We start from the raw sequence: 18,376 nt of genomic DNA, 5'->3' as shown, positions 1-18,376 counted from the left end.
CTCCGAGCATCACAGTCGGCATCCTTGCAAGCGACTCAGGTAAATGACCAGCGCAACATCGAGTCTACACTTGGCTCTTGTTCAGTTGCGAAATGGCTCGCTACGAACTTCAGAATCAGACGATTTTGGAGCAAGTTTTCCGCACCGATTTGCAGATACCCCAAATCCTGAGTCGAAGCTGAGCATTCTGATTTCTCTTGTCGCCATAGCATTGCCTCATGGAGAGGTAGACAATCTACCTACGGCTCGGTCCCCGATTGTCTACTTGATTTCCTGCAGTTACCCGAAATCAAGGCGGACTGCCCCTATGCGCGTCTTGGCGCCAGTGTGCTGGTCGTCGATATAGGTGTTCAAACTTCTCTCCACTCGGCCTGTCAAAGCACGTTTTGGTTCCTTCCCAAGTCTTCTTGCACAATTGTCTTTCATCATGTCGGAGACGCAAAGCAAACCGGAGACGAAGAAGGATCCAAAGAACGACATCAACAATGTCCCCTACGAAGCGCCCCTCAACTTCGACCTGCCACCAATTGAATGGATCGGTGCCAAGAACTACCGTGGTATGAACGACAACAGCACCGTCTCCATTGAACCTGTCGACCTCTCCGGAAAATGGGTCGTCATCAGCGGCTCCAACAGCGGCATTGGACGCGAAGCTGCTCTCAAAATGGCCTCTTGGGGTGCCAACATCATTCTCGCGTGCCGAGAGCCACGTCCGTCAGAAGAACACCCTGACAGCGTTGCTGAGAGATGCATCCAAGCTGCACGGGAAGCTGGCCACGAGAAGTCGGAGGTCGAGTTTTGGCAAATTGACATGGCGGACCTCGAAACTGTAGACAAGTTTGCGCAGCGCTGGCTGGACACGGGAAGGCCGCTGGACATTCTGTGCAACAACGCCGGCATTGGAGACAACCCCGGTGGACACGAGATGATCAGGACCAAGGACGGGCTCGAAATCTTTCATCAGGTAACATCGGCCGCCCACATTGCAACCGTGTTTCTAACAGCTGGTCTCAGATCAACTTCCTCTCCCACGTGCTCCTGACACTGCGCCTGCTCCCCGCCATTGCCAAAGCGCACGCCCCGCGCATCATCTGCACGACAAGCTGCTTCCACTACCTGGGCGTCTTCAACCTGGAAGACTGCAACGGCGACATTGGCATGTGCGGGCCGTCGGGCATCCTCTACTACCGCAACAACAAGCTCTTCATGCAAATATGGCAGGCCGAGCTGCAGCGCCGCCTGCTCCAGCACCCGCAGTACAGGCACATCACCGTCCAGGGCGTGCACCCGGGCTACGTCTACTCGGGCCTCTGGAACATGAACTACGCCTCCTTCATGCGCCCCATCAAGGAGCTCCTCCTCAAGTACTACGCCTGGTGGTACGGCATTTCGGCCCAGCAGGGCGGCCTGGCCATTGTCAATGCTGCGACCTGTCCCGAGGCTGGCCCGGACCCAATGGTGCAGGGCGTCGGTGTGGAGGGCGGGCGCGGCGGCGGCAGGTACTGGCACCGCATTTGGGAGGATGAGCCCATGCCGCATGTCTTGGACCCGGATTGTCGGTGTCGGCTTTGGAGGAAGGTAAATGACGAGCTCAAGCTGAAGGAGAAGGGTTTGCTCGACGTGTTGGGCGTGGAGATGTGAGCGGGCCTACAAAGATCTCTGGGTTCCCGCCAGAGACTGTGCTGGCACAACAATGCCGGATTTGGCTGCTGTATGAATCTTGTACTACTTCAAAGGCGTTAGGTCCAGGATTGGGAATAAACATCGTCCTCTGAACTGTTTAAAAGGCGCGTTGGAATTCACGGCACCTTCGAACTGCTCTTTTCCTGCCGTTGTTTGTTGACACCAAGAAATGAGCTGCATTGTTATGCTACCACAATGCTAACCGGTGTGGAAACATGGAGCAAAGATCACACATTGCAATATGGGCCCTGGCGAACTCGAAGACCCCCCAAGAAAGCCACCAGCAGTCAGCAGTTCAGGTCAGGCGCAGCAAGCACGGAAAAAGTAGAGGGTGCGCAGGCTAACAGTCCACCTGGGTACAGCTCGCTCAAAGATGATAGTCTTGCTTTGCCGGAAAACAGCGACTCTTAAATACTCCTCCTCTCCGGACATCAGTCAGGTGAGCAGTGGCTCAATCAAGACCTCAAGTGACTCATCAGCGGCCATCTCCGGCATGTGAAGACCTTCTGCGGAGTATATAATCCACAACTGACAGCAGCCGGTCACTGCTTCATCAACTGCGACGACTTGTCCGCATCGAGGCCTGCCAATCGTGGCAGTCGCTTACTTTCTGGTCCTTTGTCCTTGTCCTGTTGTGTAACATCCCCACCATGGCGTACTTGCCTTGCGTGCCGTCGCTTGCACAGCAGGCTCTCTTCTGTACAGACATTTCTGGATGATGAAGCTTACCATCACCACCCCTGAATGGCATCCACTGTTTTTGCCAACAGCATCACACCGCAGTTGGGGCTAAGGGAGCACCCAGAATCAAACGCGCGCTCCAAGGAAACAAACAAGTCACAGATTCGGCACTGGTGCGAGAGCAGCAAAGTCTTTTGCCGTCATGTCGCATTTTTCAAGAAACGTCGACTGAGACCTACCGGATTGATGTTGGAGCTTGGAAGAGAGCTGGCAGAAGCTCAGGGGTCGGGCTGGTTTAAGTACTCAAGATCCTGCATCACGAGACCTCTGGGGAAGGTGATCTGGTGGCGGCGTCGAGGATGGTGTGTGGACGAGTGGAAGTGACGCTTTGGTCTGGTTGTCTTCGTTTCCGGATGATGATGTTGACCAGCGCCTTTGCATTTTGGTTTGTTGCTCTTTTCGCTGGTCCCAGTGCAGAAGGTGCTCGAAAAGAAACTTCCGCTACAATGCAAGCACTCTAAACGACCAGAACACAAGCGAGCCAAGTAGGGTGAAAGATTCGCGAGCTCCAAGACGAAACCCATGGGGGTGTGGAAAATTGGTGACAACAGGTCGACCGCGTCGTTGTTTAAGTACTCCGGATCTTGGATCACGGGATCAAGGGGGGAGGACGACCAGTGCGCAATGTGTGCATGCGGACAAGCAAAGCCTACTCACTGGTGGTTGTTGATTCTTGCCCCTGTATGCGAGTACTCCTCTCAGTATTTTACCCTCCTTGCTCTTCCGTCCTTCTCTACGCATCCTTCTTCCTCTATAAATACCTATCTACCATCTACCAGACTCAGTCACTCCTTCCTCACCAAGTCTTCAATTCCCTCGATGCCATGCCTTGGCCGACCGATTGACTTGCCTGACATGGATGCATGCTATGAAAACACTTTCTCTTGTGGCTCCGTCCGCGACCTTCAATCTTTGGCCTTCCACCCTTTTCCGTCGATTGACTCAGTGGTTGGCCATTTTCTGAAGGCTGTAATACATCCCTTCATCACCCAGTGACAGTGCTATGTCTTGCAAATCATTGTTGCCTTATGATACTAATTAAGAAGACAGGCTTCAAGCCTAGTCTGTCTGCGCATGACGGATTACAGCGGGTCACGCAGGACTGCTCAGTCCAATTCCCCGTTATTCCCCCTTTTCACTATAAAAGTGCCCCAGTCGCTCCGACCGGCGACCTCCAATTCCTCATCTACCACTCTTCAGATTTCCAAACGCGAATGCGTCTTTAGAACTTTGCCACTTGTTTGGTCGACAATCGACAGCGTCCATTCGACTCTTGTGCGCTCTGCTGCCAGTCAACGAGGTTTCTACTTGTCTGCTTTCCCTTTGGTCTACTATCTCTGTTGAAATCTCATTCTGTCGCCAGCGCCGGTAGATTGGCTTGCTGTAATGCACTGTTGCAGCGTGAGGAAATGACGCGGTTCGTTGTGATTCGTCAACAATGAAGTGTCTCACGATTTTATGGTCCCTTTCTATGCCAACGGATAGAACCAGGCTCTAAGGCTTGTTCGTTTGCAAGTAACAGAGGACTTTGGTCACGTAGCACAATTCAGTCGGCCAGACATAGCCAATCACCAACTCCGTTTCCTCGCCTTGTCACCTCCTTTGCTTTAAAAGCCTTTCCCGCCAACTCCTCCTCACTCATCCACCAAGCCTTTCAGAGGCTTGTAAGGGGAATCGAAAGCTACCTCACTTGTCTGGCCACCACTCCAAGGCTTTCAATGGAATCTTTTGCGCATTGTCCGCGACCGTCACCGGACTCCTTGGGCGCGCGTTCTCCTGCTCAGTACTCTTTCTCCTCTCTTTGCTTTGCCGCGGCCGCCTGTAGACTGTTGTTTATTCCTCTGTTGTTGTAGCGTGATGATATGACGCTGCGTTTCTTCATCGTCGACACATAATGCCGCGTCTCGTGATACTCGTGATACTCGCTGTCTATCGCTGTATCGATGGCCAGAATTAGGCTGTGACTTCTTCACCTGCGCGCCACGGATGAGAGCGGTCACAAATCACTGCTAAGAGTCTGACTCAGAACATCTGATTCTCTCCTTGTATGCACCTCTCTCTTCATATAAATACCACGCCCTCTCCTCCTCCTCCTCCTCCTCCTCCTTTCCCTTGCGCAGCAGTGCCTCCAGAGTCGTGCGTGCCATGTCCTAGACAGTTACCTTGTCTGGCTGGTGGTATGGTACCGACACTCTCCTCCTTGAGTGCGTGTTTTCTTCTATTACTCGTTGTCTTGTCTTTCCTGTCTTTTCTCTGCGCGTAGACTGGTTTTGCGACCGTGCGTTATCTCAGCTGGAGTGATGAATTGATGAGATTCCACATCATCAAGTTTCAATAGAGTCTATGATTTTTGGCTTCGTTGTCGCCTTTCAAGGCAAAGGGGACCGAGGAAGTTGACATTTCGCACGGACGACAGCGACAGCGGTTGATATGCCTGCTTTCTTTGACACATGACATCGCTGGCACCACGACTCGCAACTATCCCTTAAACCCTATCTCCTTCTTCCGCTTCTCTATAAAAGCACAACCTTCTCTCCTCCCTCTCCTTCGCTTGATCACAGATATTTTTGGTGTCTTGACAAGATTGCTTATCACCAAAGATTTGCTCGCGTTTCCTGCTGCGTCATCTGGGAAATCACAATACTCTTCTCCCTTTGGGCGGCCCTCTTTCGCCGCCTTTCTTTACCTGAGTCGAGTCGCTTTCGGAGAAATGCGTCCTTCCTGCACTGCGTGCTGCAGTGGCTCATCATCACTGGATAATGCCGTAACTGACTGCAATGACCAAGGAAATCAATCGGGGCCGGGGAGTTGCACCTGACGCAAGTTGTGCCTGCTACAAGAAGCAAGCACAAGGACAGCAGGAGTAGCAACTGTAGCACGCACCCCTTAAGCACATGACACCATCCATGCTCAGGCCCACCAGCCTTCCCTCCTTCTCTATAAAAACCCTCCCTCACTCTTGCATCTTCCCTCTCCATTCCAAGCGCAAATCATCCTTTTGGCGTCCTGACCCAAGATTGACGTCCCCGGGTCTGACTTTGCGGCCTTTGCTGGAAGTTGCCGGCATGATCAACTTTATGTTTTGGTTTTTTGTCTCCGTTCACCTCTCTGCGCATATACCATTCACACTGCCCCTTGCTGACCAGGTAAATGGTATCACATAGCGCTGCAGTACTAAAATGCATTCCTTCATCATCTTCCAATAGTGCTATCTACAAGCGTCCAACTATCCCCTCTCCCGTGTCTCCTGACCGAGGCCAATCAAGTGTGTGTTAGTAAACAGCCCATCTGACACGCACTTGTTTACGTGCGTCGATCCAGAACCCTCGTTTTCTATAAAAACCCTCCCTCCTCCTGTTGCATCTCCCCTCTCCTTCCCTCACGCATCAATCCTCCTGGCTTGTGTTGAAGGCATCGACACGTGGTACACACCTACTGTCTGGCACATCATTTCAGCACCACCAACCTCACTCTTCTGCCCTCCTGTCTGTGTCTCGCATTTCCTGCGACTCCGGCGACCTCTAAACTCTACCCCTGAATTTATTGAGCGGATGATATAGCGCAGCCCTACTGTCCTAAAACGTACTTGCTCATCACCTTTCAATAGTGCTGTCTGCGTGCGTCCAGCAATTTCTTCACCCGTGTCTCCTGATCGAGGCTAATCAAAGCATCTGTCCCAGGCATGAGGACGACAAGCGCTTACTATTACTCACCTATGAACCTGATTGACCCACATCTCTTTTTCCTTATAAATTCCCCTCGCTCCCTCTTGTCCCCTTCCCTACCGCATCAATCCTCCCAGAGCCTTGTATCCAGGATCGCAAGAGAATGCCACTGTTTGGCACACACATCAGGATCAAAGTGACTCTTTTGCCCTCCCGATTGGGTCTCACATTTAGACCTCCCTGCGACTTTGGTCATCTCTAGCTCTTTTCCCCTGACATGTTCATCGTCGTCATCTTTTAATGACGCTGCGTATAGCCCCCCACTCCGTCTTCCGGCAACCTGATGAGCCCACTGACTGCGTCTACCACGAGCGCAAGGACAACAGCCCACATGACAATTCACATGACAGTTATCTGTTTTCGTGCGTCAGCCTAGACCCCTCCTCCTCTATAAAACCCTCCTTCCTCCCGCCTATTTCTTCTGCTTCCTCACGCATCGATCCTCCCAGCGTCTTGTGTCGAATATCGCGACGACCTTTCACTGTCTGGCAAGTCTTCTTCACACCACATTCACACTTCCTCCGTCTTGTCTGGGTCTTGTATTTAGACTCCCTGCGACTCCAGTCACCTCTAACTCTTTCCACTTGAACTGTGCTTCATTATCATCTTTTAACAGTGCTGCGTGCATCCCGCCACTCCGTCTCCTAGCACCTGGACGAGCCCACTGAATGCGTCTGCCACTCGCACAAGGACAACACCAGCCCACATGACACCTACTCACGTACACACCTACTTCAACCCACACCCCTCCATCCCTATAGAACCCCCCTCCTCCCACCTCTTCCCTCTGCTTCCTCACCCATCAAATCCTCGGAGATCGCGCACTGTGCGATCGGTCAGCATCCTCCGCTAGGATCCACTGTTTTGCGCTCCCATCACTGCCTCATCTACTGCTTCTCGCTCCCGTCCTTCTTCCTCTACCTACCGCACAGAAGGAGTCTGGATAGACAGCATTGCGGCATTGCGGCGTCAAGGTGCTTCTTTAGATTGTCGGATTATGTTGTGGACGGGAGTAGTGTTTGGCTACTTCCTCACACCGTCCCTTCGCTGACTCCTGTGGTATTTTGCCCCCTGGTTCCTGGGCACGGCGAATTGGTGAGCCGCTCATGGGCACGAGGACAGCCATGTCATCTTCTTGCTCTTCAGCCTACCTCCTGCCTCCCCCTCCTTAATCTATAAAACCCCTCCCCTATCCCACCCCTTTCTGTCCTTTCCTCGCCTATGTGTCATTCAGCCGCCTTCGCGTTGCCCTTTCAATAGATTTCACTACTGCTGAGTCCGACGACTGCGCAGTCATTGTGTCACTCGTCGGACTGCCTACTTGTCTTCGCCCCCCCCCCCCCCCCCCCCCCCCCCCCACAGCTCAGCCGCATCAAAGCTCAATGCAGCATTTCATCACCATCCACCAACAGTACAGACTCGGCGATTCATGATTTTCAGCTTCTATTTCTCTCTACTACAACAAAACTCGTCCCTCCTCGCTCCTCCACTCTTGCTCTAAAATGCGTAATCTCTACAACAAACCATCCTCTCCGTCGTCCCAGCCGAGTGCTTTGTACACATCAACATCACCATCACCATCCGCGTCTCCATTCCCTTCCCTTTCTGCTCCCCCTGCTGACTCTCTACTCCTTCGTCCGTGTGCGGTGGTCTTGACGGGCGACGCGCCAACCACAGGGCCCGACTCTTGATCGAAGCTGGCGGGGTTGAGCGTGTCGACTGCGTCGTCGTCGTCGTCTTCGACGTCGCTGTCGTCCACAAAGCCTCCTCCTCTTCCTCCTCCTCCTCCTCCTCCTCCTCCTCCTCCTCCTCCTCCTCCTCCTCGCCCGCGCACCGTCTGCCACTGGTCCCCTTTCTCCTGCTGTTCGACTTGCGTCTTACTCCTCGGCTTCGTCGGCGTGGCGAGCACCACACCAGCACGCTCCTCACGTCCGCTCCCCAACAGGTCTGAAGAAGACGAATACGACGGTTGCGGCGGCTGGGGGAGGTCAAACGAGTTACCCTCCCTCCTCAACAAGTCCGAAGAAGACGAATGCGACGGATAAAGCCGGTCGGCAAAACTGGAGACCGTGGGCACGTGAGCGAGTGCGCGGTTGGAAGACAATAAAGGAGGGGGAGGGTGAGGCGGGGTTTCGGCGACGGAGGTGCTGTGGCTGTTTCTGGGAATGAATCTCTTGAAGCTATAGCTACCGTAGGAACCGAAGCTACTACGAGCAGCGTCGTCGTCGTGAGCAGCGGCAAAAGAAACAGACTTGCGCTTGGAGCGCGGACGCGAGGGCGTGGCGAGGACGGTTCTGGCATCTGCATCGGCGTCTTCTTCCTGCTCCTCTTCTCCACCAACGACGTTGGAAAAGGGGGAGAAAGGGTTGGACGTATACGCAGGGTTGGGGACGCGCTGCTTCGCAGACGAGGATGTCGAGCGCGACTCCAGCTGGTTCGGCCTGACAGGGCCCGGCCGCACAGCCGACGCGGGGATGACGGGGTCGCTCGAGGGGGTTGGTGGCGGCGGCAGCGCAGGAGCAGTAGCAGCATTCGCAGCAGCAGAAGAGAGCGGGTTGTCGCGCTGCATAAACGTGCCGGCGAGGCGATGCGGGTCGACGACGTACGAGCGGTGGTGCGTCGGCGTGGCATCGACGAGGGGAACGTCCGTCGACCTCCGGGGCTTCTTGGGCGTCGCGCCGACCTGGATCTTGTCCTTGTCGGGCTGGCTATCTTTCGCTCTGGCACTCGCCGCCATCGTTGTTGTAGTCGTCGTTCGGGCTGCCGACTTCTTGGTCAAGCCCGGCCGCGTGCTGCCAAAGCCAGCCATCTTGCTGCGCGGGTCCGTCGAGTCGGCGTACTCCTTGACAGCCGACGCGCGGTTCGGCTTCGACAGCGTCGAGATGGCTTCCTTGAGCTCGCGCGCGATGCGCTCCTTTTTGCGAATCTTGGCCTCGGTCGCCGCGCTCATCTCCTGCAGGTCGATTTCGCGCTTGGCGAAGCGCTGGAACTGAGACAGGGAGCTGTTGCGGCTCGAGGCGGGCGGGGCTGGCTTCATAAAGGGGATGGAAGAGAGGCTGACTTCGCTGCTCTCGCGCTTGAAGGAGGGTCCCCCAGCGGTGAGGGCCGAGTCGGTTGCGGAGCGCGACAGCGAGGGAGCGCGTGAGGCCGGCTTGGTTGCGTTTTCGGTTGCTACGCGCTGGAGTGGCTTGCGGCTGCGCTGGACGGAGGGCGGGTTTCGCGTTGTTGCTTCGCCCGGTTTGCTTCGACTGCTGGACGAGCCCGGGGCCTTGGAGGGCGAGGCACTGGGGCCGCCGAGGCGTTTGTTGATGGCTGCCGCCTTTTCTGGGAGTCTGCCCATGTAGCTATGTACCGTTAGCAATGGCCTTTCAATCGAGTTGACCACTTACAATGGAATAATGACTTCGACGCAAAAGCCCCTGAGCTTGTCCGACGTCCCAGCTTTCGTCGAGTTTGGAGTCTCTGCAGCAGCAGTGCCTCCCTGGCCAGACTTTGAAATCTTGACCAGCATCTCGTCCTGCTCCACCGTCTGCCAGATGCACAACTTGTCCGACAGCAGGTCAAGCAAAACGTGCAAGTCCTGCGCCTTTTTCTTGCGCTTCTTCTTCTCTGGCGGCTGCGAATCGACCTGCGTCTCTTGCTGCGTCTCGTCCTGGTCCGCCGCCTGAAATCCCGGACTCGCCTCGAGCGCCAGAATCTCCAGCACGAGAACAACTTGCGCCATTGACTCGCGGATGCGCAAGTCGCCGGCTTTTCGTTTAAACATGTCCTCGGGCGTCTCTTCAGAATGGGCGCCAGGCGAGGACGGAAAGTCTTTTATCCACCACTGCTTCACGTATTCGTCCTCACCAGGATACATGCCCTCCTTATTCGGCTTCATCTTCTTCGATCTGCTCTTCTTCTTCTTCTCGACGCGCTGCGCCGCAGCAGCAGTGCCATCCTCGTCGTCGGAAAAGCCGGGCAGCGGCAATCCCTTAACAATATCCAGAATCTTTTCTCGGTACTTCTTGTCCACCTGCCCCAACTGCAGTAATATAGAACGGAAAAATGCTACCAGTTCGCCAATCTTCAGCGTGCCATTGCCGCCACTCGGCGCAAAGGCAGCCCGCGCGCGTGACAGAGGTCCCTTGACGAAAAAGGCCAGCGACGTCTTGGACAGGTAGAGCATTTCCAGGTACTGCTGGACAAGCGTCTGAAAGACGTCCTCGGCCGTCTGCGGCCGTGCTGGCTGCATGTCTGGGCCGTCGACCGCCATGGGATCCGCGAATGGGTCCTGTGGCTGCGTGTCGACGAATGGGTCGTCCATTTGTGTGTCTCCCTTGGGCTTGGGTCGTCCCATCTGCAGCCGCGGCGTCTTGTCCGTTTTCCTCGCAGCTTCGGCATCTGGCTGCTGGTCTGAAAGCGCAGCGCCCGTCCACCACGCGCCGCCATGCTCATTCTTCAGCGCCTTTGCTGGCTGGACGTATCGGCTCTGCAGCCGTGCAGTGCTGCTGGCCTGCTCCGCGCCGTCCAAGTCCTCGACCTTGACCCAGTCGGCGAGCTTGCACAGCGCGTACACGCCCCGCCGGACGCGCTCGACCGCACACAGCGTCTTGGATGCCTGGAGCCTGGTGACGAGGACCTTTGGACTCTCGATAGGCTGCTCATTCCCTCTTGTCGTCGCGTCTTCGTCCTGGCATATCTTCGCCTCCAGCGCCTCAATGTGTGCCGAAAACAGGCGCGAGGAGCCCGAGCCCGGCGTGGGAATTGGATGTGCGAGGTCGAGGCAGGAGAGCGGCAGCTGCGCGCGCGAAATCACCTTGAGCGGCGTAAGAATGGTTGGTCTGTCGAACGGGGCGATTGGACATGGCTGTCGCCCAGCGTTAGCTCTTCTTCCAGCGGCATTGAATGAAGCCCACGCACCCGGATAGTAATGGCTCTCTGAGCAAATGCCGCCGAAGCATCTTGGCCCCTCTTACGCTTCCTCGACTCGGAGGAGCTCTGGAGCGTCGAGGTTCCTGGTTGGCGGGTTGTGGGCGTGTCGCGTGCAGCGGCAGGCTTGGCGAATGGATTTTGCAGCGGTGCTTTGCTGCTGTTATGAATGCTTTGCTCATGAGCAGACACCATAATGTGCCAGTCGGTGGAGAGCGTGCCTCGAGCCGGGCATGGCTCAATAATATGTCGGGGCGGTGGTGGGACAAGGCGCTTGTGAAGCAGCCTCTGTGGTAGCGCGTTGGAGAGACGCGCTTCGTCGGCCGCGATCCCTGGCGGTGCACGTCATTGGTGCGCCTCTCCGCATACAACACAACTCGCAAGAATCCAAGGAAGGCTACTTTGTTGGAATTGAATTGATTCATGCTAATTTTCCTTTTGTTCCAATGCAATGCGTAACTCTGTCACCCTTAGATGTACTCCCTCTCCGCGTAGCTCTGGATCATGCCCTCGACCGTTGGCTCATACTCCTTGAGCGTTACCTTGTCGCCCTCCACCACAGTGCTGGCCTGCACAAAGACCTTTCTCGGTTGCTTCTTGGCCAAGACGACCGGTCTCACCTTGTCCGCGAAAAAGTCGTCGACGTGGGTAATATCGTCGTACATCTTGGAGCCCGCCTCGAAATCAGCCGTCGCCTTGAGGACGTGCAGCTCCTGCAGGTACTTTTCGACGACTGGGCGACCGTGGCTGAGAATCTTGCTCCTCTCCAGACGGATTGTCAGGTCGGACAAGTCGTCCTGAGTGTACTCGAGCTCGCAAAACTCCTTGCCAGCCTTGAGGAAGGTGCGCAGGATGGAGAAGCGGGCCTGCATGTGAGCCTGTCCCCACTTGCGAGACTTTGGATCCCAAAACTCGAGCGCGGCAACACCTGCACGCGCCATGCTCAGATAGCCGGCGTACAGAATGTCTCCAGCAGGGCCGTTGAGATCGGTCTCGCCGGAACCGAAGCCAAAGATTTTGAGAATATCGAAGTCGCAGCTGAGGGCCATGGCAACACATTCGGCACGGCATTCTTCGTAGCTGCCGGCCAGAGAGCCAAAGACGGAGCCCCACGTCTGACCAGGCTTGTACCACTTGTCAACGGGCTTGCCGGTCAGAGGGTTGGTGGGAGGGTTCTTGATGTCAAAGTTGTACTCGCCAGGGGCAGTCTCTTGCAGGAGCTTTCCGCAGCCGTGGCCGAGAAGCTCATGCAGGCCGACCTGCACCTCGAACGCAGCATCGCGGCACTTTTGGTAGACCTCCATGTCGCTGTCCTTGATGAAAGGAATTGGCTCGTTTGGAGGCTTGGCCGACAAGACATTGCCCAAACTAACGTTCTTGAAGCCTTCGCGCTGGCGAATGTCGTCGTAGTTGGGGATGTTGATTCCAGCAGGGATACTGGACACTATTAGCACAGAACAAAGGGGCCTGTCGGACATGCTTACCCGCTACCAGCAAAGGTCAGGACTTCGAGCGAGGTAAAGTCGGGGCTGAGGAAAGTGTCCTTTTCGAACTCGGAGCTCCAAGGCAGACGCGGGATCAGAGCCGGGGCCTTTTCGACCAACTCTCCAAAAGCGCGTGTCCTCTCCTTGTTCACCATTGCTACAAAGCCTTCCCACTCGCCGCGAATACCGTGCGGGTCGCGGTAGGTCTCGACGAAGCCAATGTCCGTCTCCACCGGAGGACCCTTGTTCCTGATCCAATATCTCTGGCTGTCCTTGTATGCCTCGAGCGAGCCAGTGACAAACGACTTTTCGTATGCATCAAGCATCGACTTTTCAATGTCGTTGCTTGCATACTTGCGGGCGCTCTTGATGGCGTCGGCAATCTTGGCCATTTCCGTCGAGTAGTCGCCAAAGACCAAGCGAAGCTTCTTGCCCTTGAGCTTGCCATCCAATTCCCATTCGGAATCGGAAGTGTCGCGCTCTTCCTTGGAGGGCTCCCGCGCCGACGCAATCAGGACCTCGAAGCCATCCTTGGTCTTCCTGACCCGGGTGTTTTCAGGAAGCAGCTTCTTGCCTTCCAAAAACCCGCTGACTATGGAGATTTCCTCCTTTGTAATGTCTGGCGAGTCGGGATAGTATGTCGAAATGTGGCCCTGGTCGGGGTAGCCCAGGTGCAGCTTGGCTACGCTGTTTCCAGCATAGATGGCGTCTTGAAACTTTTCGTGGAGCTTCAGAGTCTCAGGCGTCAACGTAGCCAAGGCCTTGAGCTGCCTAGGCTCAATCCTGGGAACGAACTTGGAGTCGCCAAAGCTCTTGTAGTTGCCGGCGTTGCCTAGAAACTGGGCAGCGTAGTTGAGAAAGGCCTTGAGCTCGTCGTCGGAAAGGCCGGCATCCTTCTGGAGCTTCTTCCAATCTCCATTGCTATGGCGGTGCAGGGCGACGATGAAGTCGTAAATGTGCTCGGATTCGGGGCTGACCTGGCGGAGGACAATGCGGGTTCCGGCGTAGCATGCTCTGTTCAAGTCAGCAGGGGAAGCGCACGGTCAATGGTCAGAGCGTGAACAATCAAAGCAATGGCATCCAATGTTCAGGGTCGCCTGGACGCATCTCCTGCTCCTGAAAAAGGGAGAGGCACGCGACGGGAGGACAGGGAGGGAGTGGATGCGGGGTATGCTGACATGGAGAGGTAGTGCGAGTAGAGCTTCTGGTTGTCATTGAGGGCTTCAAAGTGCGGCTTGATGGCCAGCGGCACGACAGTAGGAGGGCTGTCGGCCAGATAGTGCTTGACGACGTCGTGATCCATGGTTTGATGGGGATGAGAGGTGGTGGCGGCGGTAGACGAGTTGCGGCGGGGTTGAAGCGTCGGGACATTGACGCGCTTCACGGCATGGTCGTCAGGATCAGATGGCTCTTGGCGACGCGCCCTTTGTTAACCTACTCCTACAATGCAATGGTCTTGTCCGCATGCAGAGACACCACTGGCTCTCGTGATATGGCGCGCACCCGCTGCAGAGCTGCGCGTAGTGTATTGCGCGCTACTGGCAGCACCAGCGCCAATGCCAGCGCGACGCCAGCTGTTCAAGCCACGAGCGGCCGGGCGCAAGCTTGCCCATGTGCGCTGGCTGCGCATAGAAGCCGATATCATGGCAATTGGGTGGATGAACAGGAGGACAATAGAAGAGGATTAGAAGCGAAATGAAATATGTTGCTCGACATGTTTTCTTGCCGAGCGGGCGAACATACGGGTGTCGACGCTCATTGGCTAATGGCAATTGTTTTTGGCGTGGCATCAGGCACAGACCACAACATCCACCTCGCCCTTCGACTACTCCAGCAGCTCCTTCTCCTCTTCCCATCACCACCACCACCCATCCCTCAACCACTCCTCCTCGACACCCAGACACATCGTCGCCGGCTCCTCGTCCACCCTCCAGCCTCCATCTTAATTCCAGCTCAACTACACCACCGCAACCATGCGCGAGATTGTACGTCGAACCCCGGCCCGTCTTTTGTTTTCACGCGTCCCCTGATTGCCCCGCGCCTTGCCCCAACACACAACACCCCCGACGACAACGGCTAACACGATTCTCTGTCTCCAGGTTCACCTCCAGACCGGCCAATGTGTAAGTAGACTCCATTCCGCTCATTTGCGGCTCAGCTAACTCGAGCAGGGTAACCAAATCGGTGCCGCCTTTTGGTTCGCAGCCCCGACGACACCTCTTCCAGCGCTCCAACTGACGCGCGATTCACAGGCAAACCATCTCTGGCGAGCACGGTCTCGATGGCTCCGGAGTGTAAGTCGCGCAAAACCCGCCGAATCGACTCGGTCCTAACTTGAGCAGCTACAACGGCACCTCGGACCTCCAGCTCGAGCGCATGAACGTCTACTTCAACGAGGTAGGTTCCTAGGCTACGTGATGAGCATGTAGTGCGAAACTGACACAGCTGGGCCAGGCGTCCAACAACAAATATGTCCCCCGTGCCGTTCTCGTCGACCTTGAGCCCGGTACCATGGACGCCGTCCGCGCTGGTCCCTTTGGCCAGCTCTTCCGCCCCGACAACTTTGTCTTTGGACAGTCTGGCGCCGGTAACAACTGGGCCAAGGGTCACTACACTGAGGGTGCCGAGCTGGTCGACCAGGTCCTCGACGTTGTCCGTCGCGAGGCCGAGGGCTGCGACTGCCTCCAGGGTTTCCAAATCACCCACTCGCTCGGTGGTGGTACCGGTGCCGGTATGGGCACGCTCCTCATCTCCAAGATTCGCGAGGAGTTCCCCGACCGTATGATGGCCACCTTCTCCGTTGTCCCCTCCCCCAAGGTCTCGGACACCGTCGTTGAGCCTTACAACGCCACCCTGTCCGTCCACCAGCTCGTCGAGAACTCGGACGAGACCTTCTGCATTGACAACGAGGTGAGCATTGATTTATAAGCTGGAAAAATCTGCATCTGACTCCAACAGGCTCTCTACGACATTTGCATGAGGACCCTGAAGCTCAGCAACCCCTCGTACGGTGACCTGAACCACCTCGTCTCGGCCGTCATGTCGGGCGTCACCACCTGCCTGCGTTTCCCCGGTCAGCTCAACTCTGACCTGCGCAAGCTGGCCGTCAACATGGTTCCCTTCCCTCGTCTGCACTTCTTCATGGTCGGCTTCGCTCCCCTGACCAGCCGTGGCGCCCACTCGTTCCGTGCCGTCACCGTTCCCGAGCTCACCCAGCAAATGTTCGACCCCAAGAACATGATGGCCGCCTCCGACTTCCGCAACGGCCGCTACCTGACCTGCTCTGCCATCTTCCGCGGCAAGGTCTCGATGAAGGAGGTCGAGGACCAGATGCGCAACGTCCAGAACAAGAACTCGTCCTACTTTGTCGAGTGGATCCCCAACAACGTCCAGACGGCCCTCTGCTCCATTCCCCCGCGTGGCCTCAAGATGTCGTCGACCTTTGTCGGCAACAGCACCTCGATCCAGGAGCTGTTCAAGCGCGTCGGCGACCAGTTCACGGCCATGTTCCGTCGCAAGGCCTTCTTGCACTGGTACACTGGCGAGGGCATGGACGAGATGGAGTTCACCGAGGCCGAGTCCAACATGAACGACCTGGTGTCCGAGTACCAGCAGTACCAGGAGGCGTCGGTCTCGGACGCCGAGGAGGAGTACGACGAGGAGGCGCCTCTCGAGGAGGAGTAAACTGGCTGCTGAAGCGATTCAAGTTTGCTTTTAGTAGCTCTTTGTTTTGCGCGCGTTGGGGTAAAGGAGTGGATTGGTAGTTGTCATGGAGCCGCCAAGTCTACTGCGATCGCCTGGTTTTCTCTTTTCTTTTTGAACTTAGCCACCCAACCCCCCTTCTTGTTGATTAAAAAGGTTAATGCAATTGCCCAATAACACGGACATGAGATGCTGTATGGTGCTTGGTGTTGTGTGTGTGCGCCTTTTGACCTCTTGGCATACTACATGCCTGCCTATGGAGTGATTATGTTGGGATGGAAGACTGCAGTGCGAAAGGCAAGATGAATGCCGCGGCAAGTTTGTGAAAAAAAAAAGTCAATTGGTAGTGAAATTGGTATCTCGCTGCACGTGGTTGAAAAACGCCGTCCGTCCCATCGTCTCGTCCATGCTTTCGTTCCCCCTGCCATCCTCATCCCCATCCTGTCCGTGTATGTACGCCTCCTTTTTGTGTCATTTATCCATCCGTCTGTGAGTCCATGTCGTTTCGATTTTCTCTTCGTTGGCAGCAGAAGAAGCAGCTCTCTCTCTCTCTGTGCCTTTTCTCGCCGTGCCTTGTAATGTTTTCGTCTCCGTATGTGTCGGCCGTGCGTGCCTGTTGAAAGGCGCGTCTCGCGGGCCCATGTCGTGTCATGCCATGCCATGCCATCTGTATTCCTTTCGTTCCTCTGCTCCCATCACGAGTGCGTCCATGCATGCATGCGTCCATCTCTACGTCGCCTGCCTTTCTAGCCCACCCTACCTACAACTCCTTCTTCCCGTCCCCCTTCGCCTCCCCCCTCGCCCTCTCCCTCCGTTCATAAATGCCCGCCGTAAACGGATCCTCAAACCTCAGCGCAACGCTATACGCGGCCCACACCACCCCCGTAAGTACCACGCCGGCCGGCTTGCCATACCACAGCGCGGTGCCCAAAAAGCTGAGGGTGGAGCCGACGTACATGGGCGCGTCGCACACGTTGAAGGGAAACGACGTGACGCGCTCGGACATGAGGATGCCGAAGTAGTCGCCCAGGTAGGTACCGGTTACGCCGAGGGCGTACATCGAGGTGAGGACGAGCGTGTTGCCCGTGGCGAGGAGGGCGAGGGAGAGGAGTTTGGTGGGGGCGGAGAGGAGGAGCGGGGAAGTGGGTTGCGCGGAGAGGGCGGTGTGGTAGCTGTGAGGATGGGGTTAGTGGATGCGTTGGGGGAGGAGGGGGAGGGGAGACAAACATGTAGTCCCTCACAATGCCGAGCGAGAAAATCGTCACGGCCAGCGCGTAGCACCCGTTGCGCGCGTTGCCGCCGAAGAGGCGCGTTATCGTCTTGTTGTGGTATTCTGCTTTTCGCGTCAGCCCCGTCCCTCTCTTCCTCTGTCTGTCCGTCCGTCAGTCTTTGGACATGCAACGTACCTGACCGCGCCGCAATGCTACACCACCACCGCACAAGCTTGTCGTTAGCTATTGTCTTCTGCCATTGGGAAAATCTTGCGTTTGGTGTTGCCCATCCAGTACTCACTTCCAAAACGTGGGATTAAAGGCTACGCTGCCGACCGTTACTGTTGTGTGGAGAATCAGCCATTGACGCTCCCGCTAGCTACTCTGCCCGTGCCTCGTGAAAGGGAATTGGGGGAGGAGGGGTGGCCAACGTACGCCAGAAGCTGGGCTGCGAAATGTCGACGTAGTCGGCGAGCGGCATGGCGAGGAACGACGGACGGGGAGAGGTAAGGTGGTTGGTTTGTTGATTGACCAAGACGGGAATGTTTTTTTCGAAGAACGAAGAGGCAATGGAGGTTTTTCTGTATTGCTGCTGCCTAGTTGGACTGCCGTGCTCTGGCGGGCGGGTCGTCGGTCTGAGCGCTCGCTCCAGTCGTTGGGAACGAGGGTCGGTTGCGTGCCGCAGCGGATAGATGGTGCAGGTCCACTTAGGTTGTGCTTGGTGGGAGGTGGAAGCAAGGCTGGAATGTGGATTGGAGCTGGACAGCTATGGGATAGCTAGGAACAAGCAATTGGAGAGAGAAAAGACGAAGAGGTGGGTGAGAGGTGAGAGAGAGGTACCAGGTGAGGTCGAGCAGGTGGGGGGAGCGGGCGGGTGGGTAGGTCACGGCCTTCAGTTGTGGGGTGCACGACGGGAACG

At 56.1% G+C, this 18,376-nt stretch overlaps 5 protein-coding genes across 5 annotated transcripts; 2 read left to right on the top strand and 3 right to left on the bottom strand.

Annotated features, from left to right (window-relative positions):
- Positions 1-427: 427 nt before the first annotated feature.
- On the top strand, positions 428-1,740 carry BKA78DRAFT_342533 (uncharacterized protein; the record flags this gene model as incomplete). The annotated part of the gene is made up of 2 exons (XM_066890393.1): positions 428-964; positions 1,015-1,740. The coding sequence occupies 2 exons, from the start codon at positions 428-430 to the stop codon at positions 1,639-1,641; spliced, it is 1,164 nt and encodes a 387-aa protein (XP_066744977.1). The 3' UTR covers positions 1,642-1,740.
- A 5,829-nt stretch (positions 1,741-7,569) lies between these two features.
- On the bottom strand, positions 7,570-11,255 carry BKA78DRAFT_342532 (DNA replication regulator SLD3-domain-containing protein; the record flags this gene model as incomplete). The annotated part of the gene is made up of 3 exons (XM_066890392.1): positions 7,570-9,493; positions 9,539-10,998; positions 11,052-11,255. The coding sequence occupies 3 exons, from the start codon at positions 11,253-11,255 to the stop codon at positions 7,663-7,665; spliced, it is 3,495 nt and encodes a 1,164-aa protein (XP_066744976.1). The 3' UTR covers positions 7,570-7,662.
- A 275-nt stretch (positions 11,256-11,530) lies between these two features.
- BKA78DRAFT_294287 (peptidase family M49-domain-containing protein) lies at positions 11,531-13,847 on the bottom strand (the record flags this gene model as incomplete). The annotated part of the gene is made up of 3 exons (XM_066886322.1): positions 11,531-12,497; positions 12,545-13,558; positions 13,723-13,847. The coding sequence occupies 3 exons, from the start codon at positions 13,845-13,847 to the stop codon at positions 11,531-11,533; spliced, it is 2,106 nt and encodes a 701-aa protein (XP_066744975.1).
- A 529-nt stretch (positions 13,848-14,376) lies between these two features.
- BKA78DRAFT_310582 (beta-tubulin) lies at positions 14,377-16,510 on the top strand. Its single transcript, XM_066888136.1, has 7 exons — positions 14,377-14,529; positions 14,644-14,667; positions 14,716-14,741; positions 14,797-14,838; positions 14,887-14,941; positions 14,999-15,454; positions 15,503-16,510. The coding sequence occupies exons 1-7, from the start codon at positions 14,518-14,520 to the stop codon at positions 16,226-16,228; spliced, it is 1,341 nt and encodes a 446-aa protein (XP_066744974.1). The 5' UTR covers positions 14,377-14,517; the 3' UTR covers positions 16,229-16,510.
- Positions 16,511-16,565: 55 nt separating this feature from the next.
- BKA78DRAFT_310576 (phospholipid methyltransferase-domain-containing protein) lies at positions 16,566-18,334 on the bottom strand. The gene is made up of 5 exons (XM_066888135.1): positions 17,893-18,334; positions 17,759-17,798; positions 17,653-17,669; positions 17,474-17,579; positions 16,566-17,418 (listed from the first exon to the last, which is right to left on the bottom strand). Exons 1-5 carry the CDS (start codon positions 17,936-17,938, stop codon positions 17,007-17,009), a joined length of 621 nt encoding a protein of 206 aa, XP_066744973.1. The 5' UTR covers positions 17,939-18,334; the 3' UTR covers positions 16,566-17,006.
- Positions 18,335-18,376: the final 42 nt, after the last annotated feature.

Source organism: Phyllosticta capitalensis, assembly GCF_038381095.1.
Source record: "Phyllosticta capitalensis strain CBS 128856 chromosome Unknown BKA78scaffold_4, whole genome shotgun sequence".
NCBI classification, from domain to species: Eukaryota; Fungi; Ascomycota; class Dothideomycetes; order Botryosphaeriales; family Phyllostictaceae; genus Phyllosticta; species Phyllosticta capitalensis.
This window is presented reverse-complemented; position numbering and strand designations above follow the sequence as displayed.

Excerpts from the sequence above, each read along its gene's own strand:
- BKA78DRAFT_310582 (XM_066888136.1), top strand. Across the intron at positions 14,742-14,796 it reads CAAATCGGTGCCGCCTTTTG|GCAAACCATCTCTGGCGAGC; the intron begins GTTCGCAGCCCC and ends CGCGATTCACAG. Across the intron at positions 14,839-14,886 it reads GGTCTCGATGGCTCCGGAGT|CTACAACGGCACCTCGGACC; the intron begins GTAAGTCGCGCA and ends TAACTTGAGCAG.
- BKA78DRAFT_310576 (XM_066888135.1), bottom strand. The coding sequence starts at position 17,938 with ATGCCGCTCGCCGACTACGTCGACATTTCGCAGCCCAGCTTCTGGC. Across the intron at positions 17,799-17,892 it reads TTCGCAGCCCAGCTTCTGGC|TAACGGTCGGCAGCGTAGCC; the intron begins GTACGTTGGCCA and ends TCCACACAACAG. Across the intron at positions 17,419-17,473 it reads GGCATTGTGAGGGACTACAT|CTACCACACCGCCCTCTCCG; the intron begins GTTTGTCTCCCC and ends CCATCCTCACAG.